The sequence below is a fragment of the Coloeus monedula genome (assembly GCF_965178545.1).
Source record: "Coloeus monedula genome assembly, chromosome: 25".
Classification (NCBI taxonomy): domain Eukaryota; kingdom Metazoa; phylum Chordata; class Aves; order Passeriformes; family Corvidae; genus Coloeus; species Coloeus monedula.
The window spans coordinates 3,423,629-3,450,172 of record NC_138805.1 but is presented as its reverse complement, the minus strand read 5'-3'; the positions used below and the strand labels follow the sequence as shown (position 1 = coordinate 3,450,172).

The window sequence follows — 26,544 nt, the reverse complement described above, 5'->3', positions numbered from 1 at the left end:
TGCTAGCACCTAAACGGGGAAGGGATTCGACTTGAGGGACCTCAGGCAAAGAGAACATCACCTGGGCAGGTGAGACAAAATGTGCAGAGCTCTCCTTTAGCCCAGGACAGCGGGGATCCTGAGGGGAGCCCAGAGCTGGAAAGTCTCCGGAGGAAACTCCTTGCTTCCAGCAAGATGAATAATACACCTGTTCCCTACTTGTGAGCAAACACTACAAAGGAATAATTAGAACCTATCTGACCTGAAACCCACATGCCCATTACTGTGGTATTTTTCCACCTACTCCAGGTGAAACAGAAGATGGGCTGGACTTGGAAGGGGAGGGGTGGAGTGGCAACACAAGATGCTGATTTATAAAGCAGCTGCAAGCAGAGCTCTTTCTCCACAGGCTTGGGACAGGGAGCTCGTCCTGCCTGGAGGATGCCGAGGTGGGAGCAGCATTCCAGCTAACACCTGCTGGCCACAGGAGAGGGACCCACCACCTCGGGGAGCTTCTGCACTCCAGGACTGCTCTGAGCCACCTCAGTCCCCAGCTGGGCTTGGGTTTTTCATCCAGAGATTTTGGCTTGGGCTTTTCATCCAGAGATTTTGGCTTGGCTGCTTCCCTCCATCAGGAAAGGAATAAATTCACCAAGATGGTCAAGGTGGGTACAATGCCCAGGGAACTGCCCCTTGGGTTTCTCCTTAAGTTTTAATTTGTAAATCTGTACTATAAGTACAGGCTAAGTGAAAAATTGAATTAATACCAGACATTGCTGGGCACGAACAGTTTGGATTGGGAAGAATTCTTGGACTGGCTGAGCCAAAAATCTGAGCCAAAATCTGAGATTTTATGAAACTCTGAAGGTTAAAGGTTAACATAGGCCATGCTTACAAGTAAGCAATGAATTTTACTAACTTCACCAATTTTCTTTATTTTCTCCTCCATCTGCTAAGTTCTCCCAGCAGAGAGCTCTTGCCTTTCTCTCCTGGTTTCTCTCCTTTATAGGGATTTGAAAAGCTGAACAGATTTTTGGGTGGGAAAGTTAAAGAGAAGAGGAGGAGGAGGAGGAAGGTGAAGAAAAAAATCCCAATAGATAAAACAGATTGTGAATCTTCAGCACAGCAGAAAAAAAAGAAAATAAAAAGAACAGGCATGTCCTGTCTCTGGGATGAGTATCACAAAGAAAAATCAAGGGGTTAGGAATAGCATTTCAGTCTTTTAAGCCCTCAAACTGCTCAGCAGCTCTTTGCTTTCCCCTTCATCAACAGACAAGATTTAAATATTCCTTTAGTTTAAGGGCAGCTAAAGATAAGATGCCAGTTTTGAGTTCAGAACAGTGTTAAATATGAAGATATCCAAATTATTTTTGTTTTTTTTTCTTGTTGTTTCCATTATTTGAGCTCTCTTTATGTCACAGAGAGCTCTTCCTTCACTGCTTTGAGCCCTCACAGGAGGCCAAGCCCTGGCAGAGCCCCTCTGTGCTCGGGGCACTGTCAGCTCTGTTGTCCCACCAGGAAACATCCAGGGGGCTCTCCTAAACCTCCGGGGTTTAATCCATAAGGAAACCTCTGGAATGGGGTCAGCCAATGGCTCTCCCAAGGCCTGGCCTGTGGTTTCCAGGATAATTGGGAGCTGGAACGTTATGATTACGCAGCTGCTGCATCAGCGGCACGGGAAGGTTGCCCTGCACTCTGCAGAGTTAACTGAGGGTTTGGAAACAGCACAGCTCCCAGGTTATCACTGAAAGCAAAACATTCCCTGAGATCCAGCAGCCTCCCTGGGTCAACAGCTTCCTGTGCCTGGTATTCCACTGGCAAAAATCAGTGAATTGTTGGTGAAATCCCTGCCAGTTCTGAGCTCTGTGTGAGCAGAAACAGAACAGCTCCTCCTTGGCTTTCAGTCTGCTGCTTGCCTCCATTCCTCACTTTGATTTGGTGCAAATATATATTTGTAAATGCTAATTTTAATTTAAAAAAGTAAATCTTGGAGTTATGGATCTGAAAAGCTCCAGGAATAAGCAAGTTCTCAACGGATAACTTTTCCCTCCCCTTTCCTTTCACAAATATTTTGCTTTTCCACTGATCTCTTCTTGGACCTGATAAATAAATGAATCATTTTCACTGCTGAGGTCCTGGGCAGTATTTTCCTACAGTTGTTTTAGATCATAAACTGCTGGAAGTGTTGCACGTCCCTATAGGAATCCCTGTAATTTGCACCTGATGAAGTCCTGAAAGTCCTGACCACAATCACAGTAACACAAACTGGATGGATCTGTGGATAAGACAGGAAAAAACACCTCAAGTAACCAGGAAAAAGCGACAGTAGCAACTCGTAGCTTGCTAAAGCTACTAAAAAATGTAGGTCTGCCAAAGTTTTGACTTTTTTGTGGTCTTTTACAGAAAAAGTCCGATGTTTACTCGGTTGAGATCTATGGGACAAAAGATCTGCACAAAAGAGAGATCGAAGATGAAGAGGAGAAGTACAAAGACTTAAAAGGCAACAAGAAAAAAAAGAAGGCAGAAGATCTTAAGAAAGAACTGGACCTGGTGAGTGTTGCTGAGCTTCCATTACACATTCCATGAAATCCAGGGAATGTCCTGCACTGAACATCCTGGCACAGGGATTTGCTTCCTCACACTCCTGGAGTGTGTCGGAAAAATGCTGTGCAAGATTGATACCTACAATGAGAGGATGATTCTGATATAATTAAGCCACCAATGGTACAGAACATTGTACCATGCCCAAAAAGGAGTCATTCCCCAGATGGAATCACTGCCTTCAGTATTTCCTGACAACTTGCACAGCCAGCCAGGAATCAGAGGGGAAGGCAGAACCATGGCGTTGTGCTCCAGAGATTCCAGAGCTGAGAGAATTTCTCAGCTTTAAACCCAGGGTTTTCTACCCAAACCAACTGCTCTGGCCTTGAAGAAATCTGTGTTTTCCTCCTGGCTCTCCACTGACCTGCTGGCTGCTCTTGGAAATGTTGCTTCCTCTCCACACATTCCAGTTTCCCAATCTGAAACATGAGGGTAATTATGCTGACCTCTTTTCGGGATTGCTGTGAGAGCAGCTCAGAAGAGAGGCTATTTACGGCCTGAAAGGCATTTCAAAGCTCTAGAACCCCAAAATAAGATATTGATTCCATGATTCTCTGATCAACTCACCCATCACGTTTCCAAGATCTGCCCAGCAGCAGGTAAATATTTCTCAGCCCATGTTGTCTTTGCCACCAGGGGATGTAACTCCACTCCCGTGTTTCTAAAGAGAAACCAAAGCACAGACAGGAGAATTGACTCACCCCAGTACCCATGAATCACTCTGAGAAAACAATTGGGAGATCTCTCAAATTCTTGGCTTCTAAATCCCAGTTCAACACAAGATGTAATTAGGCCAGTGATACCACAAAGGTGTCACTGCAGGCCAAGGAGAAGAGCTTTGAGATTTCCCTCTCCCACACCCTTTTTCACTGTGGTTAGAACCTGTTGCCTCTTTCCACCAGACTGTGGACCCTACCCTGGCAATCAAGGGCAGAGGTTGTTGTCACACATGCTCTGAGCCCTGCAGCATGCAGAGAGAAATTTTTTATCCAAAAGAAGCACAGAGCCTCGTGGCAAGCAGCAGAAACATGAACACACCATCCTGTTGGTGTGACAGATTTGCTGGAGGAGGAAGCTATTTACAAAAGTACTCTGCAAATCAAAGGGGAAAAAAAAAAAATCATCTTCCAGTGGAAGATACTTTGCTTATCAATGTGCGGGTTTGTCTAATTAATGAAAGTGGGGTGTCATACAAGCAGCTGCATCCATAGTCCCAGATCCAGGCAGTTTGGAAATAAAAATTTCAACAGTCTGATGTTCTGCTCACTGTAATTTTCCCTCTCTCGGAATGCAGGATGACCACAGGCTCAGCACCTCGGAACTGGAGAAGAAGTACGGTACCAGCATCGACAAAGTAAGTCCATGGGGCATCGTTAAGGAACTGCCTCAATCAGTCACCTCTGGCCTCCCCAGAGCTCCCCAGGAGCAGAAATTTTGTTATTAGATGCGTGGTGTGCCTGCTTTGGTGCTCCCAGTACAGCCTAAACCAGCAAGCCAATGTGCACTGACCTGGACTTAAAGTGGAGTTTCTCTTGAGTCTGAAGAAGGCTGAGCTACTGCTTTGAAATCAAAAACGGGACCTCAGGGTTTTGCACCAGGACCTCATTTTTTTTAAAGCTTTTATCTGATGTTTTGATTTCACCACAATTCACTTCTCACTGTAGCAATTTATAGCCAAAGACTGCATGGGATGAGCTGATTCTGAAGGAAAATCTAGATTTGAGAAACAACACCTGAGCCCTTTTGACACCTGACATTTGAATACCAAAGCACTGAATGTGGCCAGAGCACAGACAAGAATTTCAAGAACCCTCTGAGCTACAAACATCTTGTGGAAATGCAGAAACAGCAGCAAAAGAATGTCAGTTTTCCCCTGGCTTTCCAAACACTTAGTCCAGGTATTTTTGACTGACAACCAACAGAGTGGAAACTCCTGGTGCTCCAGTAAAGAAACAGCTGTTTCTCCATAGCAGATAATTCACAGCAGCCTCTCTGAAACCAGGAGGTTTGGAAATCAGAGTTGCAGCTCCCTTGTAACACAAACAACCTTTAAAGAAACAGCAGCACGTGAATTTTGTTCTGAGCTGGGGTAAAAATCTCTGTTTCTGTGATTTCATTCTAAACGTGCCACCTCCTTTTGCAGGGTCTCTCGAGTGCAAGAGCAGCAGAGATTTTGGCTCGGGATGGCCCCAACGCCCTCACTCCTCCCAAAGCCACCCCTGAAATCGTGAAGTTCCTCAAGCAGATGATCGGGGGGTTCTCCATCCTGCTGTGGATCGGAGCTGCCTTCTCCTGGATCTCCTTCGGCATCCAGCTGGCGCAGGGAGTGGACTCGGCCTTTGACAACGTGAGTAGATGAGTAACCACAGAGCGAGTGTTTGACCCCGTGACCATCTGGGTGATTTAAACACTGCACAGTTACTCAGTAACTACAAGGAGGCCTCTTGTTCTCACAGGACTCTCCTCCTGCTGCTGAACATTTCTGATAGAAGCCCAAACACTGCGCACACCACTTGTCTAAAGAGTGCCCGTGCAAAGGTTTTATAACCACCGGGCATAATCACAATTCTTGAGAGCAGCAAAAAAGTCTGAAGAACCCCAGAGTCTTTGACTAATTCCCTTTTGAGTTATACCCTGCTTTTTTTAAAATTTGTTTATTACACTCTAATTTGGTCAGGTTTGTGTCAGTTTAGAGAAGGATTTTAGATAGATGGAAAAATCACCATTAAAAACCTTCTTTTATACGCACAAAAAAAGCTTTAACTGATCACTTGCAGGCCAACACCCGAACATCCTGTTCTTAACCTTTTAACCTGACCAACACTTCATTTTAGAAGCCTGCTGAAACATCACAGAACTGATTTATTCTAGCAGAGGAATTGCTGAAAACTTGTCCTAAATTAACCACATTATGTCTTTTATTGATCAGCTCTACCTCGGAGTAGTCCTGGCTCTGGTTGTCATCCTCACTGGGATCTTTGCTTATTACCAAGAAGCCAAAAGCACAAACATCATGGCCAGCTTCAGCAAGATGATCCCACAGGTGAGAACCACCAGTGCCTTTCAACTGAGGCAAAAATCCATCCTAGCAATGCATGAGGGGAGCCCAGCAAGCCCAACTTGAATTTATCTCTTGGCAAATGACCCAGATAAAGGTCCTGAATCACAAACCATTGCTAAAATGCACACGCTGGTTGCTTTGATGGATCTGGGAATTGTAGGATGCCCATTCTTGTTTTCCATCCAGCACTGGATTAGAGCTCTCAGTTCCAGTTAAGAGCTGTCAATGAACAGGGGAAGATGTGCTGGGTTTCACATTTTGCAGCCCACTGCTTTTGCCCACAGACCTGGTGGCATGCAAGCACATTCCTGGAAGGCATTTCCCCATCTCCAAGTCCGTTTCCCTTCTCATATCCCCCAAATTCCAGCCTGAGCAGTCCAGCTGCATGTCAAATATGCTCACTGTGCCTCTCCATTATCCTGCTCTGGATCCAGAACAGAGAGGAGGACTTCAGTTTAAAGAGTGGCACAAGGCTAATTTTTGTCCCATTTCTGTCTTTCAGCAAGCTCTTGTCCTCAGGGATGCTGAGAAGAAGGAGCTGCCAGCAGACCAGCTGGTGGTTGGGGACATCGTGGAGATCAAGGGTGGGGACAGGATCCCTGCAGACATTCGCCTCATCTTCACTCAGGGTTGCAAGGTAAACAGGGTTTGGAAGAGCACAGGGAAAGAGGGAGAACAGAGGCTGGAGGGTTTATTACATAGAAAGAATGTCTGCCCAGCCAGTATGGGTTATTAGAGCTATGACTGGACACAATAATGTAATCAGAGAGCAGAAGCCTTAGTGTGATGCTGAGCTCATCTAGGACTGAGACCTCTGTCCCTGAACATCCAAAGCCATTAGATCCTGGCCAGGTTCTGGCACTGCCCTTTGCCAGGACAGGGCAGATGCACCAATACAGGATTGAGAGTTTCCACTGGAGGCAGATCCTAACAACTGTGGGGTTTTCTCAGGCTGCTGCTGAAAATCCCGCCAGCAGACACACAGCACTGGCTGAGCTGAATTCCCACAGAAATAGGTTCTGCCAGGGACAGCAGCAGCTCAGAGAAAAGGCACTGAGAGCATTTGATGTCACTGATTGGTAAACAAGCTGCCACCTCGCCTCCTGGGCTGGGCACCACTGCGTACTGCTGACTTTAATATGGGCATGTCTCCCTTTCATTAAAGGTGGACAATTCTTCACTCACAGGGGAATCGGAACCACAGTCCCGCTCCTGTGACTTCACCCATGAGAACCCCCTGGAGACCAGGAACATTGCCTTCTACTCCACCACCTGTGTGGAAGGTGAGCTGATCCTGAAACTGGGCGTGGACATCCCACTGTATCCCCTTAATCCATTTCTCCACTGGCTCTGGCCATGTTTATCATCCTGTGTGCATGCCCTTACACCCTTTTATCTTTTTCCTAGTTAGTCTTCAAGCTGTATTCAGCAGCTTCAGGGGAACTGAAAACTTCTTACTTCTGTTATTTATCAGCATACAGAGAGAAGGGCTCCCAAAAAGGCACCTGAACAAGAGCTGCCTACCCTGCTAACTTATTTTAGCAATTCTGCTTCGAGGAACTTCAGAGGTGTTTAATTGCTCACAAGAATTTTGTCCTGAGCAGATTAAAATAAAGTGAGACGTTGGGGAGGGGGTCACACTCAGCATTTGTTAGAACACCCAGCGTGGTTATGGCTGCACCGATCAATGAATTGATTTGAATTTGAACTGACCACAGTTTCCTTGCGGTTTTTCCATCAATACCTGTTGGAATGTCAGGCTGCAGCTGCCTCTGAGTGTTTGGGTGCCCTGGAGGTGACAGTTTTTGTCCCTGCAGGCACTGCCACTGGCATTGTCATCAACACTGGAGACCGCACCATCATCGGCCGCATCGCCTCGCTCGCCTCGGGCGTGGGCAACGAGAAAACACCCATTGCCATCGAGATCGAGCACTTCGTGTACCTGGTGGCAGGAGTGGCCATCTCCATTGGGGTCCTCTTCTTCATCATCTCCATCTCCATGCGCTACAAGATCCTGGATTCCATCATCTTCCTCATCGGCATCATTGTGGCGAACGTGCCAGAGGGGCTGCTGGCCACGGTGACGGTGAGTCTGTGCTCGGGTTCTCTGCTTGCCACTCCAGCTCTGGTCTGGGTTGTGTTTGGATAGGGGTGGGGGCTCTTATTCCAAGGATAAACCCTTCATTTGGGAATTCTGGTGTCACTGAGTCATTAATCTTCAATCCAGTTTGGATTTAAGTTCAAGTGCCGCTCTGCCTCGGTTGCGGCTGAGTGCAATGACGTGGCTCATTTCCCCACAGCCCGTTCCCACTTGGAAGCGGGGACATTGTACCCTGAAAGTCACATGAAAACCCTGCTCATTACCACATATCCAACACTAAAATCCCTGGCTGGGTAGCAGTGTACCTGCTGAGCACTGCTGGCTCTACAGCACCGCAGCAGCAAACAACCGGCAGGATAATGAAGGGAATCATTGCAGGATTCATGGAGCTGGTGACCAGCAGCTCCCTGCCCATTGCAGGTCCTTCCATCTCAAACAGCCTCTAGACTGATAAGATACCTTTATGTCGATCAGGTCCCTGTCAGCAACAAATCTACTTGTGCTACTTACAACCAAACCTCAGATTTTAGTTAAAACAATGAAAAAAAAATGCACTGCCGCCAACAAAAAGCAAAACCATTACAATATTCTCTTAAAAAAACCCCCAAACAAACACGAAAGATCTACCAGGAGCGTGTAACCTCGTTACATCTCTGTGTAACCACACCTTGCTGACAGCCAGACCCCTTCCCTCCTGCCAGGTGAGCCTGTCCCTCACAGCCAAGCGCATGGCCAAGAAGAACTGCTTGGTGAAGAACCTGGAGGCTGTGGAAACCCTCGGCTCCACCTCCATCATCTGCTCTGACAAGACAGGGACCCTCACCCAGAACAGGATGACTGTTGCCCACCTCTGGTTTGACAACCAGATCTACTCAGCCGACACCAGTGAAGATCAAACAAGTAAATGGGAAAATGGGGGTGTGGGAAGGGGCAGACGCCTGGATGAATGCTGGGATGTTCACTGGGAATATCTTTTGATGGATAAATCAGACATATGTTCCTTCTATGCATGGAAATCTCTCCTTAGCCATGTAGAGATGTGAAAAAAAGAATTAATATTTGAACTCCACTCCCAGGAATTAAATCTGGAGGCGGTTCTACTCCAGAGCCTTTTGCCAAGAGAACATTTAGTAGGGAATGAAGCAGAGAAACATCATACCAATCCCTTTGCCAGCACTGACAGAGGGAAAATTGATATCAAAATTTTTTTCCATAAAAGAACCTGTCAAAAGAATAATTTTTTTCTTCAAATAAGTCAGTTCACAGTTTTTTCACTCAAGCTTCTACTTATATCATGCAATGTGCTAAAGGATGAAATGTGTGGTTTGCTTCTCTCAGCCCAGCCCTTTGATCAAAGTTCCCCCACATGGACAGCGTTATCAAAAATTGTCACTCTCTGCAACCGGGCGGAATTCCGGCCAGGACAGGAAAATCTCCCCATCATGAAGGTACTGCTGACTTCACATCAGATCATTTCTCTTCCTCTGAAAGAGCAATTGGCTCTGCTTGGCTTTAGCCATCTCCGTTTTACCGTGCCAGCCTTCCAAATTCCTACTGGCTGTGGTTTTACTGCTGTACCCTCACACAAAATTTAACACAGGATAAAAAAACCCCACACGGCCAAGAGCATGGAAACACAGATTATCCTGCATTGGAAGGGATCCACAATCCCAGCTCCTGGCCCTGCACAGCACGGCCCCAGGAATCCCTGTGCCCGAGAGCATTGTCCAAATCCAGCTGTGCCTGCCAGGAAAAAGGCAACATGAGTAGCAGGAATAGTAATTACTGCACTGTTAATTTATTATAGCATAGGTAAACATGCCTTAATTAATGTCTTTCCACATGACTGCTTGAAGGTAGTTAATTCCAGTGACTGGGCTACCAGAACAAATCTGCTGTTTACTCATCAATGCCATCCTCAAATTAATTTGGGTTTGTGCCTCTGCTCACCTGTAGTGACCTGAGTGTGACCCTAAATCTGCTTTACAGCATCAAATGCTCTTTGCATCTCCTTGCTGTGGCTCAGGTCCAACTCCAAGAGCAATGCAGATATCCCAAAATTCTATTCTAATATTTTTCCGGGACAACTTGAATATAAAAATGTAGATTCCCTGTTGCTTAAGTGTGTAGCACGTAATGGAATTGTGGGAATTCAAAAGTGAAATGTTTTCTTCCTTTGTGCCCACAGAGGGTTGTGGTAGGAGACGCCTCTGAAACTGCTCTGCTGAAATTTTCCGAGGTCATTTTGGGGGATGTGATGAGCATTAGAGCACAGAACAAGAAAGTGGCTGAAATCCCTTTCAACTCTACCAACAAATTCCAGGTGTGTTTCATTTTTTTGGAAATCGTGCCAGATTGTTTCTCTCACTGGGCCTAATGCAGCAATGGGTGACCTGGCAGCCTTAGTGGGGTAATTCCACAACAGAGGAAATTGAAGTTATGACAAATGCAGTTCATTCCATTTGATGGAATATAGGATGCCTGCATGGAAAAGAGCATTAATCCCACAAAAAACTAGAAGCAAATGAAGACAATTGAAACTCCTCCAACCCATTTCCTGTTTGTGGCACAGCTTTCCATCCACGAGACCGACGACCCCCACGACAAACGCTTCCTGCTGGTGATGAAAGGTGCCCCGGAGAGGATCCTGGAGAGGTGCAGCACCATCATGATCAACGGCAAGGAGGAGCCTCTGGACAGCGAGAAGGCAGAAGCCTTCCAGACAGCCTACATGGAGCTGGGGGGCATGGGGGAGAGAGTGCTGGGTGAGTGCAGCTGTGGGGACTGCCTGAGAAAATGGGGTAAAATCCAGCTGTAAAATCTGTGAAATGGGGTTTAAAGTCTTGGCACATCCAGCATGCCTGGAAAAATGGTTAAATGCACTGGAATTCTATGGACAAGAGCAAACCCTGATGTTTTACCAAGCTCTCCTCCTTCTCCCACATTCTCCTGTCCATCACATCAACCTAAATCTCTTCTCAGGTTTCTGCCACTTGTACCTGCCTGAAAACGAGTTCCCAGACACCTTCCAGTTTGACACAGATTCCATGAACTTCCCAACCTCCAACCTGTGCTTTGTTGGGCTCCTGTCCATGATCGACCCACCTCGTTCCACAGTGCCTGACGCTGTCTCCAAGTGCCGCAGTGCTGGCATCAAGGTAGGGATTTTACAGCGAAAACCACGGTGGTTCCCCTACAGAAAGACTTATTATAATTATTTTAGGTATTTAAAATTTAAGAGCTTCCACCACATTGTGTTTTAAATTTAAAATTTAAATTTAATATTTAATTGTCTTAAAGTTAAAATTTAAGATCTTCCACCACTAATTATCTTTCTAGCAACAACTACCAAAAATCTAAACGTTAGCTAACACTGTTCTATAATTGCAATTTAAGGAAAAAACTTGATGGTGCCCAGAGGCAAACCAGTGGGAATCAGACTATAGAAACTGCACAGAATTTTAGAACTGGAAATCCAAATTTGCAAAAGCTCAGGTGCTCTCTCATCAGATCCATTTCTAGAATACAGAGCCCACACCAGCTGTAATTACTTGCCTGGAAACAGAGTGAGGTGACAGAAAAGGTTCTAGAGAAGGCATCAGAATATAGGGTTATGAACATTTATGCAAAGGAATCACTAATCCCAAAACTATTCAGGTTGAACCTGAAGCTGTAATTCCCCTAATTTCACTCCCTGGGGACCCACAAGTAAAATTCCAGCTCTAAGCAGAGGTGAAATCTACCTAAATCAAGGAAAATCATTTTGGAATTACAGATCTCAGATGAGACAAATCCCAAGCCCTAACCCTGACGAAATTTTCCGTAGCCTGAAGACAAATCTGGCAACTCTTCTTCAAGAAAGGCAAGAAAAGGCTGTGCCTTATCTGTCAGGACAGCTTAGTCACAAGGATCCGTTTTAAGATGCAATATTCTAACAAACCCTCCCCACTGCACATACCTAATATAGATCCTTATATAAAGGCTCCTTTATTCTGCATTATTCTAATCTGGCTGCCTGTGACGAGTTCTTCCCTCAGAGCCCTGATAAAGCAGCCTCAGCAAGGAGAGGCAGAGCCCAGATGTCGATACAGAGCCGGGCAATTACTGCGCCTAATCTCCCTTTGCTGTGTACACAGCACCGCTCTGATCCTAAACTGCTTCCTGCTCCTCAGCAAAGGACATTCCCCCTCATCCCCATGGCTTTTCCATTTGTCACTCACTTGTCCCTTGCTCAGGTCATTATGGTCACTGGCGACCATCCCATCACAGCCAAGGCCATCGCCAAGAGCGTGGGCATCATTTCGGCCACCAGCGAGACCGTGGAGGACATTGCCAAGCGCCTCAACATCCCTGTGGAGCAGGTCAACAGGAGGTGAGAGCCAGCAGAGCCTGGGCAGCACCTGGGGCTTCATTTCCCTGCTCCCTCCACAGTGTTTTTATTTCCAAGTCCCGGCTGCTTTCTGCTTTTTTGTGACACACTCCCACTCTTGAGTCATCTCCACCTAAGTGTGTCCACTCAGTGGTTTTCATCTTTGCTCCCCATGAAGAAAATCTAGCAAATTGTGCTTTGCAGATCATGTGAAAGGCGCTGTCACTGCCTGCTTGACAAAACACACACACAAAAAGCAAAATGTAGCATCACAGGACCCAGTTTGGACCATCAGCCCAAATTCTTCCTTCACTCCTTAAATGTGGAAAAAATAACATCACAAGGGAAGGATAAAAAGAGCTCTTTGCAGAGGAGATGTCTTCCACTGTCCCTCCCAGGGAGAGGCCTCTTTAAAATGCATTTTCTGAAGCTTCAATGAGCCCCCTCTGTATGCAGGTGACTGATCCACTCTGGATTTCTGCAGCGCCTTTCATTCAGCTCCAGCTGATTAACAGCAAACGCCTCTGCAATTAACCCAGTTTGCTGCTTTCCCCCCATCCAGCTGCACCCCCATCCCACGAGTGTACCATTTTTACCCTTTTAATCTGAAAATTCACCCTGCTTTGCCCGTGGCTCTTCCAGGGAAGCCACGGCAGCCGTGGTGAACGGGATGGAGCTGAAGGACATGAGCTCAGAGCAGCTGGACGAGATCCTGTGTGACCACTCCGAGATCGTCTTTGCTCGGACATCGCCCCAGCAGAAGCTGATTATTGTGGAGGGCTGTCAGAGGCAGGTGAGTGAGAGGTGGCAAAGGTCACACACAGACACCAGCCCAGGCTGAGAGGCTGGAAGCCGATTCCCAGTGCTCCCTAAGCTCTGTTTGTACTCTTTTCCCCGTGTCAGGACATTATCTAACAGATTGCCATAAACACTGCCTGGACTCAATCCAAACCACTCAAATTCCTGCTACAGACTCAGCTCCTGGTGACAAAATGAGCTTTCCCTGAATTTGGAGCTGTAGCCAGGGCCTGGCTTGTCCCTGTCATTCTGAGAAGCACGTAAAGCCTCCTGTGCCCTGTTTGGGAAGGAGAATTCCCTCAGGAATTCTTTAAATCCAGATAAAAGCAAGGTGCTGCCACATCCTCTCCTCTTATCTCTTGTGGCTGCTCAAAGCTGTGTCCTCCTGCCCACAGGAATGTTTGGCAGTGGAATAGTGTAGTGGCAATGTTAGCAGGTGAACTCACAGCTCTTTTCCAGCCTAAACCATTTATGGTTCCGAGGTATGAACCCCACAAAATGCCAGAGCATGATTTATGGACCACCAAGCCTTATCCGTGCTACTTCCCAGGGCCATAAATCAGGCAGCAGGATTTAAAGAGAGTTTGCCCCATCCATGGGCAATATTATGTAAAACAGCCTGGAGCAAAGCCAGCACAGGAGGGGGAAAAAAAGACATTTACAGAGCTCTGTAAAAGATGAAAATTGCCATCAAAAGACTCTCTGCTCAAAAATGACATCTTCCAAGTAGATTTTGTGAATTAAAGCCACACTAGTGCTGTGCCTGGACTTTGTAGAGAAGAAGAGGCGGCACAAGATATTATTTTATTTTTGTAGTTGTGCCAGCACTAAGCTTCCCAATCAGCATCACCAGCTGGTTGGGTTTAAGCCTGGGGTGCTCTCCAGAGAGTAAAAAGAAAGAAATAAAGTCTTTCAATTTCATTTGGTTTTTATTTTTTGAATGGTCTCTGCCAGGCACACGGTGGGTAAACGTGTTCTGCACTGCTCAGACTCCCACAAACTTGGCAGATTTGGCTCTGTAGAGGATGAAAAGGAACATCCTCCCCCAGCCAGTCTCCAGCTATGTTTAGTACTCAGAGCTTATAAGCTCTTCTGTACATGGCATTATTTATAGGTAGTGACACTGTGCTCAATCCCCCCAGGCACAGGAAATTCAGCATTTTATTAATCAGTTTGCCAGGCTCTGACCCCACTCTGAACACCCTGCCTTGCATCAAGCCACGAACTTCTGCACCAGCTAGAGCAGAGCCAGGAGCTGCAGGAGATGTTCAGGAAGACAACAAAGAAGCTGAGTTGGATAATCAGAGTTTTCCATCTTTTGAATTAGTAGAGAAATTCTAGCCCAGACTGAGGATAGCCAGAAGTTGTTGGGATGAGGATGGGCTCTAACTCAACAGTTACATAATTCACAATTCTGATGAAACCTGGCTGATTCTGTAGTACTTCATAAAAAAATAAAGGATGTTTTGTGTTAATCAAACCTCCCCCAGTTGTCAGATGTGAACCTGGCTCTGACAGGGATCATCCTCCTTATATCCAACTATCAGATTAATTGCATTTGGAGTGCATCTAATTGGGATGCCCACTCTTTATGATGCAGTGAATCACATCCCTGAACTTCCCAGGTTTCCACTCTAAAGGGAACCACACAAAACTCTGAGGTCACTCTCCCAACCCTGCCCACCACCCCCTGGTCCCTGGCTGTGTTTGACACGGGTACAAAGAGGATTCAGAACTTCCTATCAGCATCTTTCTGCTAGAAATGTAAAGATTGATGATGGCAGGATTCACCTTCTCCTCTCAAATCCACATCTGGATGCTTTTGTGTGTTCCAGGGAGCAGTGGTTGCCGTGACTGGAGATGGAGTCAATGACTCCCCCGCCCTAAAAAAAGCAGATATTGGGATTGCTATGGGGATTGCTGGCTCTGACGCAGCCAAAAATGCAGCTGATATGGTCCTGCTGGATGATAACTTTGCTTCCATTGTCACAGGAGTGGAGGAAGGTAAAGATAATGTTGTTTCCTGCTTTTTGAGCTGGAAGCTTCTGGCAGGGCCTCCCGATCCTCCCCTCCTCTCTTCCTTTTCTGGATTTGTGGATTTGATATTTGGGAAAGCTGGGAATTAATTCCACTTCTACACATGACAATTAGAGAATAAGGAAATCATCTCCCTCTCACACACAGAGTAACAATTTGCTGTCTCTGTTTGATCAAGCTTCAGATAAAAGCACTTCCTGACTTGTTGCAATGCTGCTTGAAGCCTCACAAAGATACAAATTGTTTTCTCTACCTCTTCCCTCTATTATTTTCTCAGACATCACCTTCACTGTGCTCCACCTGTGACAGGAACATTCACCCCACTCTTCTTTCACTGTAAAGAGCTTGTGGTTTCCATTACAGCCCCAGCATTTTGCGGAATGGGACTTTTCCCCTCAAACTTCTTCATTGAAAGAAATGTTTTACTACACTTGAGTTTTCAGAAGGATGTAAGGGCAGGTAGTTTAAAAAATAACCAAAACCAAACTACAAAATACATGAGGAAACACATGAGGAAAGTAGAAATAAGCAGTAAATGTTTTCACTTCATTTAGTTAAATTTGAACTTTTTTTCTGGAAAACACTGATAAAAATTCCCTCTGACAGAAGTATTTCCTCTTCCTCAGGCCGCCTGATCTTTGACAACCTGAAGAAAACCATTGCCTACACCCTGACCAAGAACATTGCTGAGCTCTGCCCCTTCCTCATCTACATTATCGCCAGCATTCCAATGCCCATTGGCACCATCACCATCCTGTTCATTGACCTGGGCACGGACATTGTGAGTTGGGAGCTTTAAAGTAATTTCCTGCTGGAATATTCTGTCAGGGGAGAGGGGGTGGGGGCAAAGGCACATCCAGAACGGGGGGATTTTGTGGCCTTACCCTACAGCTGAGTAAGGCAGTGAAAAAGGGGATTAAAAGCAGCCAGGTACAGAGAAAGTAATGTAGAAAATAACAACAAACTGCAGAGGGTGAGCAGCAAGCAAAAAAGACATCTGACCCAGGCTAAAATCAGCAGTGAGCAATTATCAGCGTGTTTTAACCAAGAGATCAGAGAGATTTCTGCAGTTACACCTGACCTTCCATCCAGCCCAGCCCAAGGGACCTGAAGGACCCTCTAATGTTCCCCAGATCCATGAAAGTTTCAGATTTCCCCCAAATCCTTTACACATTAAGAGGAATCCACACAGATCCTTCTCTCCTCTGAGTCCTGCCAAAATCCAGCAGAACCACTTGGGAACTGCATATTGCTGCTAAACCTCGGAGAATCAGGCAAATGCTGCTCCCCCAGCCCCTGATGGTTTGTTTCTGTTGCAGATCCCCTCGGTGGCATTGGCCTACGAGAAAGCTGAGAGCGACATCATGAACAGGAGACCTCGGAACAAGAGGAGAGACCGGCTGGTGAACGAGCAGCTGGCTGTGTACTCCTACCTGCAGATCGGTAGGTGGGCCTCCCAAACCCTCCCTTGTGACAGAGTTCAGCTGATTCATTTTTCAAAACAAAATTTGGGAGCTGAAACTCAACCCCTTCCTCTGCAACCTCACCAGCCCCCTCCTGCTGCTGGTTATTCCACAATAAAGTGAGGTTTAATCTACGGAGGGCAAGAAATTTACAGTGCCAAGAGCTCTCAAACTGCCTTTAGCACATTTCATGCACCCAGCACATCCCCCCAGTGCTCCTTAATTTCGGTTTTTCCTCATTCCTGCCCCTTTGTTTCTGCAGGAATCATGCAGTCAGTGGGGGCCTTCGTCACCTATTTCACCGTCTACGCTGAGCAAGGCTTCCTCCCTTCCACGCTGCTGGGAGTGAGAGTGGACTGGGAGAGCAATGCCATCAATGACTTCGAGGATTCCTACGGACAGCAATGGGTAAAGCAGCCCTGAAAATTCCCTGCCTTGTCTCTCGCCCATGTGCTGCTTAAAACTTCCCTACTCTCCCCCAAAATAAAGGCACAGGGAATGCAAATGAGGTTTAAATGCAAATAGGATTCATTTTCGTCCAATGTTGCCTCTGGAGAGGCTCTTTAAGGCTTCCTGCCACACAGATCTTTCATTCAGCCTCTGCTTTTTTCATTCATTCTTCGACAATTTGCCACCTTCTCACTCCCATGCTCTGCAGATGCACCTTCCTCTCTGGACTTTATGTTTGAACCCACCAAAATCAGTCATCACCATCCTCTCCCTGCCCTGCTAATGAACAGCACCTCTGCCAAGTCCTTTGCAGCCTCCCCCTCTCACTCTTCCCTCCCCCTCTCACTCTTCACTCCCCCTCCCTCATCCTGCAGAATCACAAGGCTCAGGAGGCATTAATAAATCCATACAAACACCCCTCACACCCAGCTCGTGCTGCAGCCTCGTGACTCAGTCACGGCAACTCACGGACTCTAAAACTGGCCCAAATCCCATCATTCTGTGTCTAAATGTGGAATGACTCTGCATTCGCACCTTGGGAACTGAAATAAAGCCTCCCAGCGAGGTTTGCAGTCGCCTGTGGGGGATGTGAGGGTCTGATTTAAAAACGTTTTGGTGTTTCCTTGGCTCTGCAGACCAGATACCAGCGCACGTACCTGCAGTGGACTGGCTACACGGCCTTCTTTGTCAGCATCACCATTCAGCAGGTGGCTGATCTGATCATCAGGAAAACCCGGAGAAATTCCATTTTCCGGCAGGGCCTCTTCAGGTGGGTTTTGCAGACACACAATCCCAGATTGGTTTGGGTTTGAAGAGACCTCAAAGCTCATCTCATCCCCCCCCCCTGCCAAGGCAGGGACAACCTCCACCATCCCAGGGTGCTCCAAGCCCCGTCCAACCTGGCCTTGGACACTTCCAGGAATCCAGGGGCAGCCACAGCTTCTCTGGGCACCCTGTGCCAGGGCCTCACCTGGGAAGAATTTCCCTCAGAGGGAAGGGTTTTTTCCTATCTAATCTAAACCTACAGTTCAAGTTCGCCTCCTGCTCCGTTCAGAAGCAGGTGAGCTCAGTGATTTGGCCCTCTCACTTTCAGTCTTTGCACAAAGATTAAGTCTGGCCTTAAGCAATCACAAATCTCAGGCAAATATTTTATTACACCTCCCCTCAGCCCCTTTTCTACTTCAGGATAGGGATTTTCTTTAAAGACATTGTGCTGGTTATTCTGAAAATGCATCAGCTTAAAACCAACTCTCCATTCATTTAAATGTTTACTATAAAAAAAATGGGAGTTTATCTTCCAGATTACTTTCTGAACTCCTTATCAAGAGATAGCATGTCTGGACTTCTCTGAGATAACTTGAGGCTCTGAGATAACTTGAGGCCAAACGCCCCAAGACAGTGCTGGCCACTTTCTGCAAACGACCCTGCACCCTCCAGTCCCAGGGGAACTCCAAATATCAGCTGGGACAGAGGCCACCAGGAAAGCTGGAAATCACTCCCGGGGTTTCTGATAGCAAAGCAATTTGTTTTCCATCCTTTATCTGCAGGTACAGGGCCTACACCTATGTGTGCTTCCTCCTTGCATTAACACCTGAGTCACCCCGAGCACATTCCCAGTGCAACACAAGCCTTGAGTAACTCGTGTTGGGTGTCTCCTGCAGCTGGATTTGGGCTGGGAATGCTGCCAGGAAAGGCAGGAGCATCTGGAAAACAAGACAGAGCCGCCCAGCCCACCCCCTGTGTGCAGAGCTCACCTGGAGAAGGGAATTGCAGGGAATGCAGAGGGTTCCTGCGGGCACAGAGGGCTTTAACTCTTCCTCTCTGCTTCTCCTGCAGGAACAAAGTCATCTGGGTGGGGATATTTTCCCAGATAGGAATTGCTTTGATTCTCACCTACGGCCTTGGTCACGTTACAGCCCTGAATTTCACTCCGCTCAGGTGAGTTCTGGTGCCACTGAGCTTCCCCTGCCCTCCTCGTGGACACACAATGGGAGCAGGGAGCCCGTGCAGCACCACTCCAGGATAAATATTTAAAAACATTCATGATATTCATCACTATTTCTTGGCCAGAAAGGACATTAATGCCACCATTTCCACATTATCCTACTAGATTTCCTCCTGAGGATCCAAAAACCCACTTGTGCAAAACCAACATTTAAATATTTCTTCCAGCATCTCCAATGTTCTGGGGAGAACAGACAGCGTTTAACTTTTATTTTATATAGATAACAGTCAGGTGATTTATTGCTGTGATACCACCAGGCAACGTTTCCCTCTGAATAGGACCTGGAATAAATTAATCCAGTAATTATTTAGGATTGGGAGGCTTTACCTGCACATCATCAATTTGAGTGATTAATTAAGAAAAAGAAAAGAGGCCCAAGGAGGCAGATTTGTTTTAGTGACATTGGATAGCACCGACAGAAACCCCAGAACTGCAGCTGAGCTGTGTTTCAATGTTTCTGAATGAGACTCTGTGTTCCCACTCCCAGGTTCCAGTACTGGTTTGTGGCTGTACCTTTTGCCATCCTGATCTGGGTGTACGATGAAATCCGAAAGCTGCTCATCAGGAAATACCCAGGAAGTGAGTGCACTGTTCTAATTAAATGTTAATTTAATATTTTCATTTCATGTGTCTTCTCCTACCCTTTCCCTCCCACCCTCCCCTCAGCTGCCACTCACATGTGACTGGTTCATTTTTCAGCATTTCCCCCCAGTGATCCCTTTTCCTTTATGAGGAAAAATAACCAATTTTTCTTTTTTTTTTTTTTTTATTCCCTCCCTTCTCTTACAGGTTGGTGGGACAAGAACATGTATTATTGACCAGTCCTGAGCACAGGAGAGCTCCTTCCCACCTGACCCAGCCTCTGCTGCTTTCAAGTCCTGCCTGTGCAATATCAAGCATGGATCCATCCCGTGCTGGGGTGGAGAGATTTCATGAATTGAATGAAGAAATAAGGACTTTAGAGGCTGAGAAATTACCTCCCACTGTACTGTAAAGCCTAGAAATTGAAATACTGCTTATTTTTGTAACAACTCCGATTTTCCCTCCTTCAAAGATGGAGTTGGAGAGCACTCTGAGAGGAAAACAAACCAAAGACAGGAATTCCCCACAATCCAAGGCATTAATTTGCACTGAAGGCGTTGTTTGCTGATTTTTGTGCTGGTGGAACTGAATTCCAAGTGAGTGCAGACCTAGATCTGTTTTACCTTGCGAAGGGTAATTGTGCTGTATAGGAATAATTTGATAATAAAAGGGGTTTTTTTCCCAGAAAACTGTTCTCTGTCTTATTTTTTTAATAAAGATTAAGAGAAATTAATGGAACAGGGTCACAGAGGAAAGAAGTGCACCCCTGCTTTTTTAACCCCCATTAACAGACCAAACACTTGGTCCATTCTGATAAAAGTGTCTTGAAAATCAAGACACAGCCAGTGCATTCGAACACTTTGAGCTCCCAAATTCAGTGCTCACTTCCCAAAGGTGAAAATCTCCAAGGCAAAATAGATATCAGAGTCATTAGTTTTAGGATTAGTTAGGTATTTAGGATTAGTTGGTACAGGTAAAGTTCTTTTCGAAACCAGGCCTTTAACATGTTCACTTTAGCAAGACCCAGTAGATCCCACAGCTTGTTTAGACAAAATACTTCCCAATTTTAAAGCATAAAAATAAATATTTTATGTTGATATTTCACTTTTAAATACAAGTTTAGACGAGTTTTACAAAAGAAACAGGGGCAGAAGGAGAACTCCTGTTGCAGCACACATCAAGAGGGGCTATCAAGAAAAGAGAAACCAAGGGAAGAGCCGAGGGAGGGGAAAGAGAGGAACGTTTTCCAATCGAAAGTTGTTCCCAAAAGTCCACGCCCTTCCCTGCTAGGAGACACTTCGCATTTCGTGGCCTTCTTTCCCTAAAACTCCTCACTTTAGTGCCTGGCTGGTCATTAGTTACTCCGAGTAGCAATTATCCCGGCTATCAGTGTTTTTCCCAGAAAAACAAGAAGAAGAGGAATTACCAAGGAAAGGAGGAAGAGCGGCAGAAAAGGAGCCCGTAAACAGCGGGCGGGTCCAAATTGCAGATAAATGCGCTGCTTATCGCTGCTGATGCAATCCTGGAGCACTCCAGCAGCAGGGCTGAGGTACCCAACTGACTCATTTCACACCTTGGCGCTCGCCAGGAGCCAGCATTGATTTATTTTATCTCCTGTTTAAAAGATAGCAAAGATACGAGGGAAGCTGCAACACCACCTGCTCTCCAGCACCTGTGGATGGGCCAAAATTCCTGTTCAAGCAGAGGCGGGAAGAGGAAAGGAAAAGAGGAAATTCAGTGTGAGGGAGCATTTGCTGCTCTGAGCCAGGAGGGAGTACAGCTGCTTTTGGTTTACTTCAAAAACAAAACACATTTTCTTGAAACAACTCATGGGAAAAACGCCTGGAGAGGTTTTATGGAATACCTCTGGAGAGGTTTTATGGAATACCTCTGGAGAGGTTTTATGGAATAGCCCTGGAGAGGGATATCCGAGACTAAAAGCACAGTGCCTGCTCTGCAAAACCATCTCTAGAGTAAGAATCTGTTCTTTCCCCTGGCTGAAGACCAAATCCACAAAGAATTCGTACAAATGGGACTTTTTCTTCTTGTGCTCCTTCTCCTGGCAGTTTTCACCTCATAAACACATCCCTGGGGAAGGACAGGGGCGTTTTGTCTCCCGGTTTTCTTCCTTTTTTGTTACCTGGATAAAACCTCAGCACCGCTGGCTGCAGCCACAGCCAACAGATTTTGCTGCCAAAACTAAAAAAATAAACAACTCGGGAGGTTCTACCTACAGATTTTGAGGAACTCCCAACACAGCAGGACAAAACCACAGAGCCACAGGAGAGGAATTTCCCAGGATTTCAAGGCCAAGGGACAGGATTGCAGCTGTAACACTGGAAATAATCTGGCTTCATCATTGTATTTCCAGGAATATTCGTTTAAATACCACAAACCATTCAGGCTCTGGGAAATGCAGCATCAGAGGGAGCTTTGGTTGCTCTGGGCCAAGAGTCGTCAAATAAAGGAATAGGAAGAAACAAATCAACACAAGCTGGAAAAAACTCAGCAGCAGAATAGAGAGAAAAAAGGAAATTTTGAGAGGAAAACTTAAAAGATGGATGTGATTCATCCGTTTTAACACCAACATATGCTCCTGAGAGGAGAGCAAAAGAATTCTGTCTCCTGTCATGGCAACTGGGAACTGCCAAAGGAGTGCCTGCATGTCCCTTCTGTGCAAAGGTGATGGGGAGGAACTGCAGCCTCACATTTCCCACGTCAATAATCATTCTAGAGGGGGAAAAGCCACTTATAAGATCAGTAACAGCAAATATAAATAAAAATAAAATACATCATAAAAAGGGAGCTGATGATCTGTAGCCAACACCGCAAACCCGGCAAATGCTTCTGAAATAGTTTGTACCTATGGGGTCAGTTTTGTTTTTAACAAGAATTGACAACAGATGCTTTGTGTTTCAAATGTTTCTTTGTCAGAGCTCTCCTCAGAGGCTGAGAGAGGTTTGTATTCACCCCGAGGGCTCTGTGTGCACCCTGAGGGCTCTGTGTGCACCCCGAGGGCTCTGTGTGCACCCCGAGGGCTCTAAAGGCACCCTGAGGCCTCTCTGTGCACTCTGAGGGCTCTCTGTGCACCCCGAGGGCTCTAAAGGCACCCTGAGGGCTCTAAAGGAACCCCGAGGGCTCTGTGTGCACCCCGAGGGCTCTAAAGGCACCCTGAGGGCTCTAAAGGCACCCTGAGGGCTCTATGTGCACTCTGAGGGCTCTGTGTGCACCCCCAGACCTCTGTGTGCACCCCGAGGGCTCTAAATGCACCCTGAAAGCTCTGTGTGCACCCCGATGGCTCTGTATTCACCTTGAGGGCTCTGTGTGCACCCTGAGGGCTCTAAATGCACCCCGAAGGCTCTAGAGCTTGGCTGCGTGTGACTCAATCACACCACCATCTCCCTGAGATGACAAAATGTTCTTTGCAATCTGTTTTACCATATCTGTGCCTGAGCAGACAGTTCCTATCAGAGGTTTGCAAAGGGAACAGAATATTTACATGATTTTCGACAAGGGCAGAGCCCATGGACACCCAAAGACAGGTTGGCTGTTTCTAAATCTCAGAGACTTCCCGGAGTTACAAAAGGAGAATGGACAAAAAGGAACTTTGCAGAGTTACAAAAGGAAACCAGGCCAGAGGTGTGGGAAGAATGAACTCTGCCCATGGGGTTGGTTGGAACCAGCAGGGCTGGGAATTATTACCCGGGACAGGACAGGTCATTCCATGACAGCATGAACAGGGAACAGCAGCAGGACCTCCCTGCCCACTGTTGACACCTGATGAGGGCAGGAGGTTGTGGGACCTGAGGCAAGAGAACGTGGAACTGAACCCAATTTTAACCCCATAAACTCAGGGAACACTGCAGTGTTCGGGTGAATCACAAGGAGAAGAACAGAGAAGGACACACAGAGAAGAACTGAACCCAATTTTAACCCCATAAACTCAGGGAACACTGCAGTGTTCGGGTGAATCACAAGGAGAAGAACAGAGAAGGACACACAGAGAAGAACTGAACCCAGTTTTAACCCCATAAACTCAGGGAACACTGCAGTGTTCGGGTGAATCACAAGGAGAAGAACAGAGAAGGACACACAGAGAAGAACTGAACCCAATTTTAACCCCATAAACTCAGGGAACACTGCAGTGTTCGGGTGAATCACAAGGAGAAGAACAGAGAAGGACACACAGAGAAGAACTGAACCCAATTTTAACCCCATAAACTCAGGGAACACTGCAGTGTTCGGGTGAATCACAAGGAGAAGCACAGAGAAGGGGACACAGTCCAGCTGCAAACTCACACACAAAGGCACCTTCCCCCTGGCCTCAGAATGGGTTTTTAAGTGGCAGCATCACAAATCAATTCTCACACTTAGTGCTGCATCATTTATTCCCTTTAATCTGCTTTGCCTCGCGTTTGTGAGCAGGTTGAAGATGCTCAGCGTGGCATCTTCACGTCCTGGTGGCTCCCAGATCAGAAATCTTACAGAGGTTTAGTTAAATTCCAAATCCGGGCAGGATAGACACACTATAATCCAAAATCTGGAAAAACTGAGCTGGCAAGCTCCTTATGTGATAGCTGGGAATGAAGATAATTTGTTTTCCAGGTCTGGTTTATGTTTGGCTTTTTCATTCAGCCTCACACAGAACCCTCAACCTTAGATGGTTTTTTTACTACCAGATACATTATTATTATTATTACTATTATTATCATCATCATTTGAAGGGTGGGAAAGCATGTATGAACAAATGAATCATGAGAAATACTTCCGTGCTAAAGAATAAACTCAAAAGAAAATATAATTCCTCCACTCAGCTCTTACTTGTAAATTCCTCAAGTCAGTTCTGCAGCCTCAGCAGGAGCAGGCATTGCTCTCAGCCAGGTAAAAGCAATAATTTATCATTAAGATGTGCAATGGAGAGAAGCAGATTTTGAACCCTTCAAGCAGGGTGGTTTTTTTTCTGCTACAACCACACTGCAAGCAAGCCAAGAGTTAACTCCCCACCTCATAAACTGAGAAATCTCTGCTGAACACAGAACTCTTTCTTACTCCAGCCTCAGCCAGACTGGGCAGGTCTGATGGCCCTGCTGATTGCCCTGAGCTTCTGAGCTTTCCTTCACCTCCTTTTGCTGCACAGCAGCTTCGTGGCACAGCTGCCTCCAGTCTGAACCAGCTCTCACCATCTTCCCCTCCCAGCTCCAAAAACATCCGAGCGCTTTCCCCTTTCACCCCGTCACTGATAATTCCTGCAGGCTGCTGAAGAGCGAGGCAGGAGAAAAGGGAGAGCTGGCTCAGGGCAAAGGGTTGCTCTGCAGCAAGAGGGAAAGGGAGAATTGAAGGCCAAAACTTTGTGCAATGCAGATGTAAAAGTCTGTGTAGGGTGGTGAATTGTTCTGGCTTCTCTGTCAAGGGGTTTGTGTCTTGACCCTCAAAAATTTATCCATAACAAGGCTTCATGCTGGAGTTAGTGGGATTTTAGGTCCTCCTTCCTAATACAGAGATTTTGAATGAGTCAGGGTTGCTGAGCCATTTATCCTGGAGTGAGTCCAGCTTCAGGATGGCAACACAAAATAATTCCTGCCTTCAGTCAGAGCTGTGCAAGGGATGAAGTCCCGTGTGTGGCAGGGCTGGGTTTCCCCCTGTGATCAAACCCCAAACCGATGCTGGCAGCAGCAGCAGAGTGTGGTATCTCAGTGTGGTGTGGAGACTTTAGGGTGGCATCTGCAGAGCACATTCACCTCCCTGGAAATCAGCCTTGCAGTCCTTGTGTGAGACACTGAAAGGGACTAAAAACCAGGAATTCCCTGGTTTACATCTTTAACCACAGAATATGATTCAAGAGATGAAGAATTGAGGGAATTTTGTGATGTTGAGACTTCAGTGAGGGCTACAGGGACACAGTGAGGGTTTGTGTTCTATAAAGTGAGAAATTCTTCATGAACTTGTAGGGAGGAGTTCACCTTTTCAAATAAAAACTAAGCCAAATTATACAGAGAAAACTCTTTTCTGATGCATCTCCTCTAGTGCAAGAAATCTCTTTGGCACACAGCAGGGCACTCCTCACCATATTTATCTCTGCCAAAAGAAGAAGGAAAACACAGAAATTCACATTCTTGCACAAACACTTGCAGACAGCTGTTCTCACTACGGTGCCAACACCCACTGGAAATAGAACTGGTCACAGGTATGCTGAGAACTCACAGCCTGGATTTATTCCTGCCTTTCAAGAGGTTACTGGGATGCTCCTGAGGGCAACCCCTGCTCTGAGGGTCTGTGGTGCAGCAGAGTAAACTCACACCAGCATGGAGGCAAACCATGAGGAGAGAGACAATATTCCCTGGAAAAAATGGGATTATTTTGCCACTCTTGAGCCTTCACATATTGTCAGGAGTTTCTTTAGCTTTACAGAGACCCCACTGAGCTGTGCCAGCCCCATCCCTTACAGCTCCCTCTAACCTGGCTGCATTAATTTCTCCTGATTCCAGAGCATTTCTCTGGGGGAAAACCCCCTCCTCCCAAGCCATGCCCTGTTGCACCAGCTCTAACTAGGCCAGTTCGTGAACTTTCCCCAAAACATTATTTTGCAATGGCTGAAAAACTGGTCCAGACCCAGCAGCAGGAAGGGCCTCCCCAGGAACAGGTATTTTCTGGCAGCTCTGCACCCCATAATCACCCAACCCATCGAATTCCAGGCAGCAGCAATAGCAGCTTTGCATTTCTAATGCCACGCAATTCCTTGCTCAGACCACGACTGAGCTGCCTTCAACTCCACAACATGAAATTCATTTCCAAGCTGAAAGGAGAGTTTTAATTTGAAGGTGCAAAATATGAGGCCATGAATGAAACCCACATGAACACAGAAATTCCAGATATTTACCCCCAGCAGGTTCCCTGGGTTGACCACAATCCTCAGAGCAGCACAGTTACGTTCTGTAACCTGGGAGATGCAATCTTCCAAACTCATTTGGCAGCATTTAAATGCTCACATTTCTGAAATGCTATTTAGGAAACAGAGCTCAGCTGGAATCACTTCCAGCTGGTTTGGTGCTGCTGAAAACCCTTGGGATGTTTGCCTAGGAATTTCAAGGAGAATACCCA

The 26,544-nt window shown here is 46.4% G+C and overlaps 1 protein-coding gene across 1 annotated transcript; it reads left to right on the top strand.

The window, feature by feature from the left end:
- Positions 1-635: 635 nt before the first annotated feature.
- Positions 636-19,682, top strand: ATP12A (ATPase H+/K+ transporting non-gastric alpha2 subunit; the record flags this gene model as incomplete). Its single annotated transcript, XM_082297000.1, has 23 exons — positions 636-644; positions 2,383-2,529; positions 3,875-3,934; positions 4,724-4,927; positions 5,510-5,623; positions 6,144-6,278; positions 6,807-6,924; positions 7,459-7,727; positions 8,444-8,642; positions 9,081-9,190; positions 9,931-10,065; positions 10,315-10,507; positions 10,725-10,900; positions 11,978-12,114; positions 12,754-12,904; positions 14,745-14,913; positions 15,573-15,727; positions 16,266-16,389; positions 16,672-16,817; positions 17,495-17,628; positions 18,696-18,797; positions 19,352-19,443; positions 19,654-19,682. 23 exons carry the CDS (start codon positions 636-638, stop codon positions 19,680-19,682), a joined length of 3,108 nt encoding a protein of 1,035 aa, XP_082153126.1.
- Between the last annotated feature and the right edge of the window lie 6,862 nt (positions 19,683-26,544).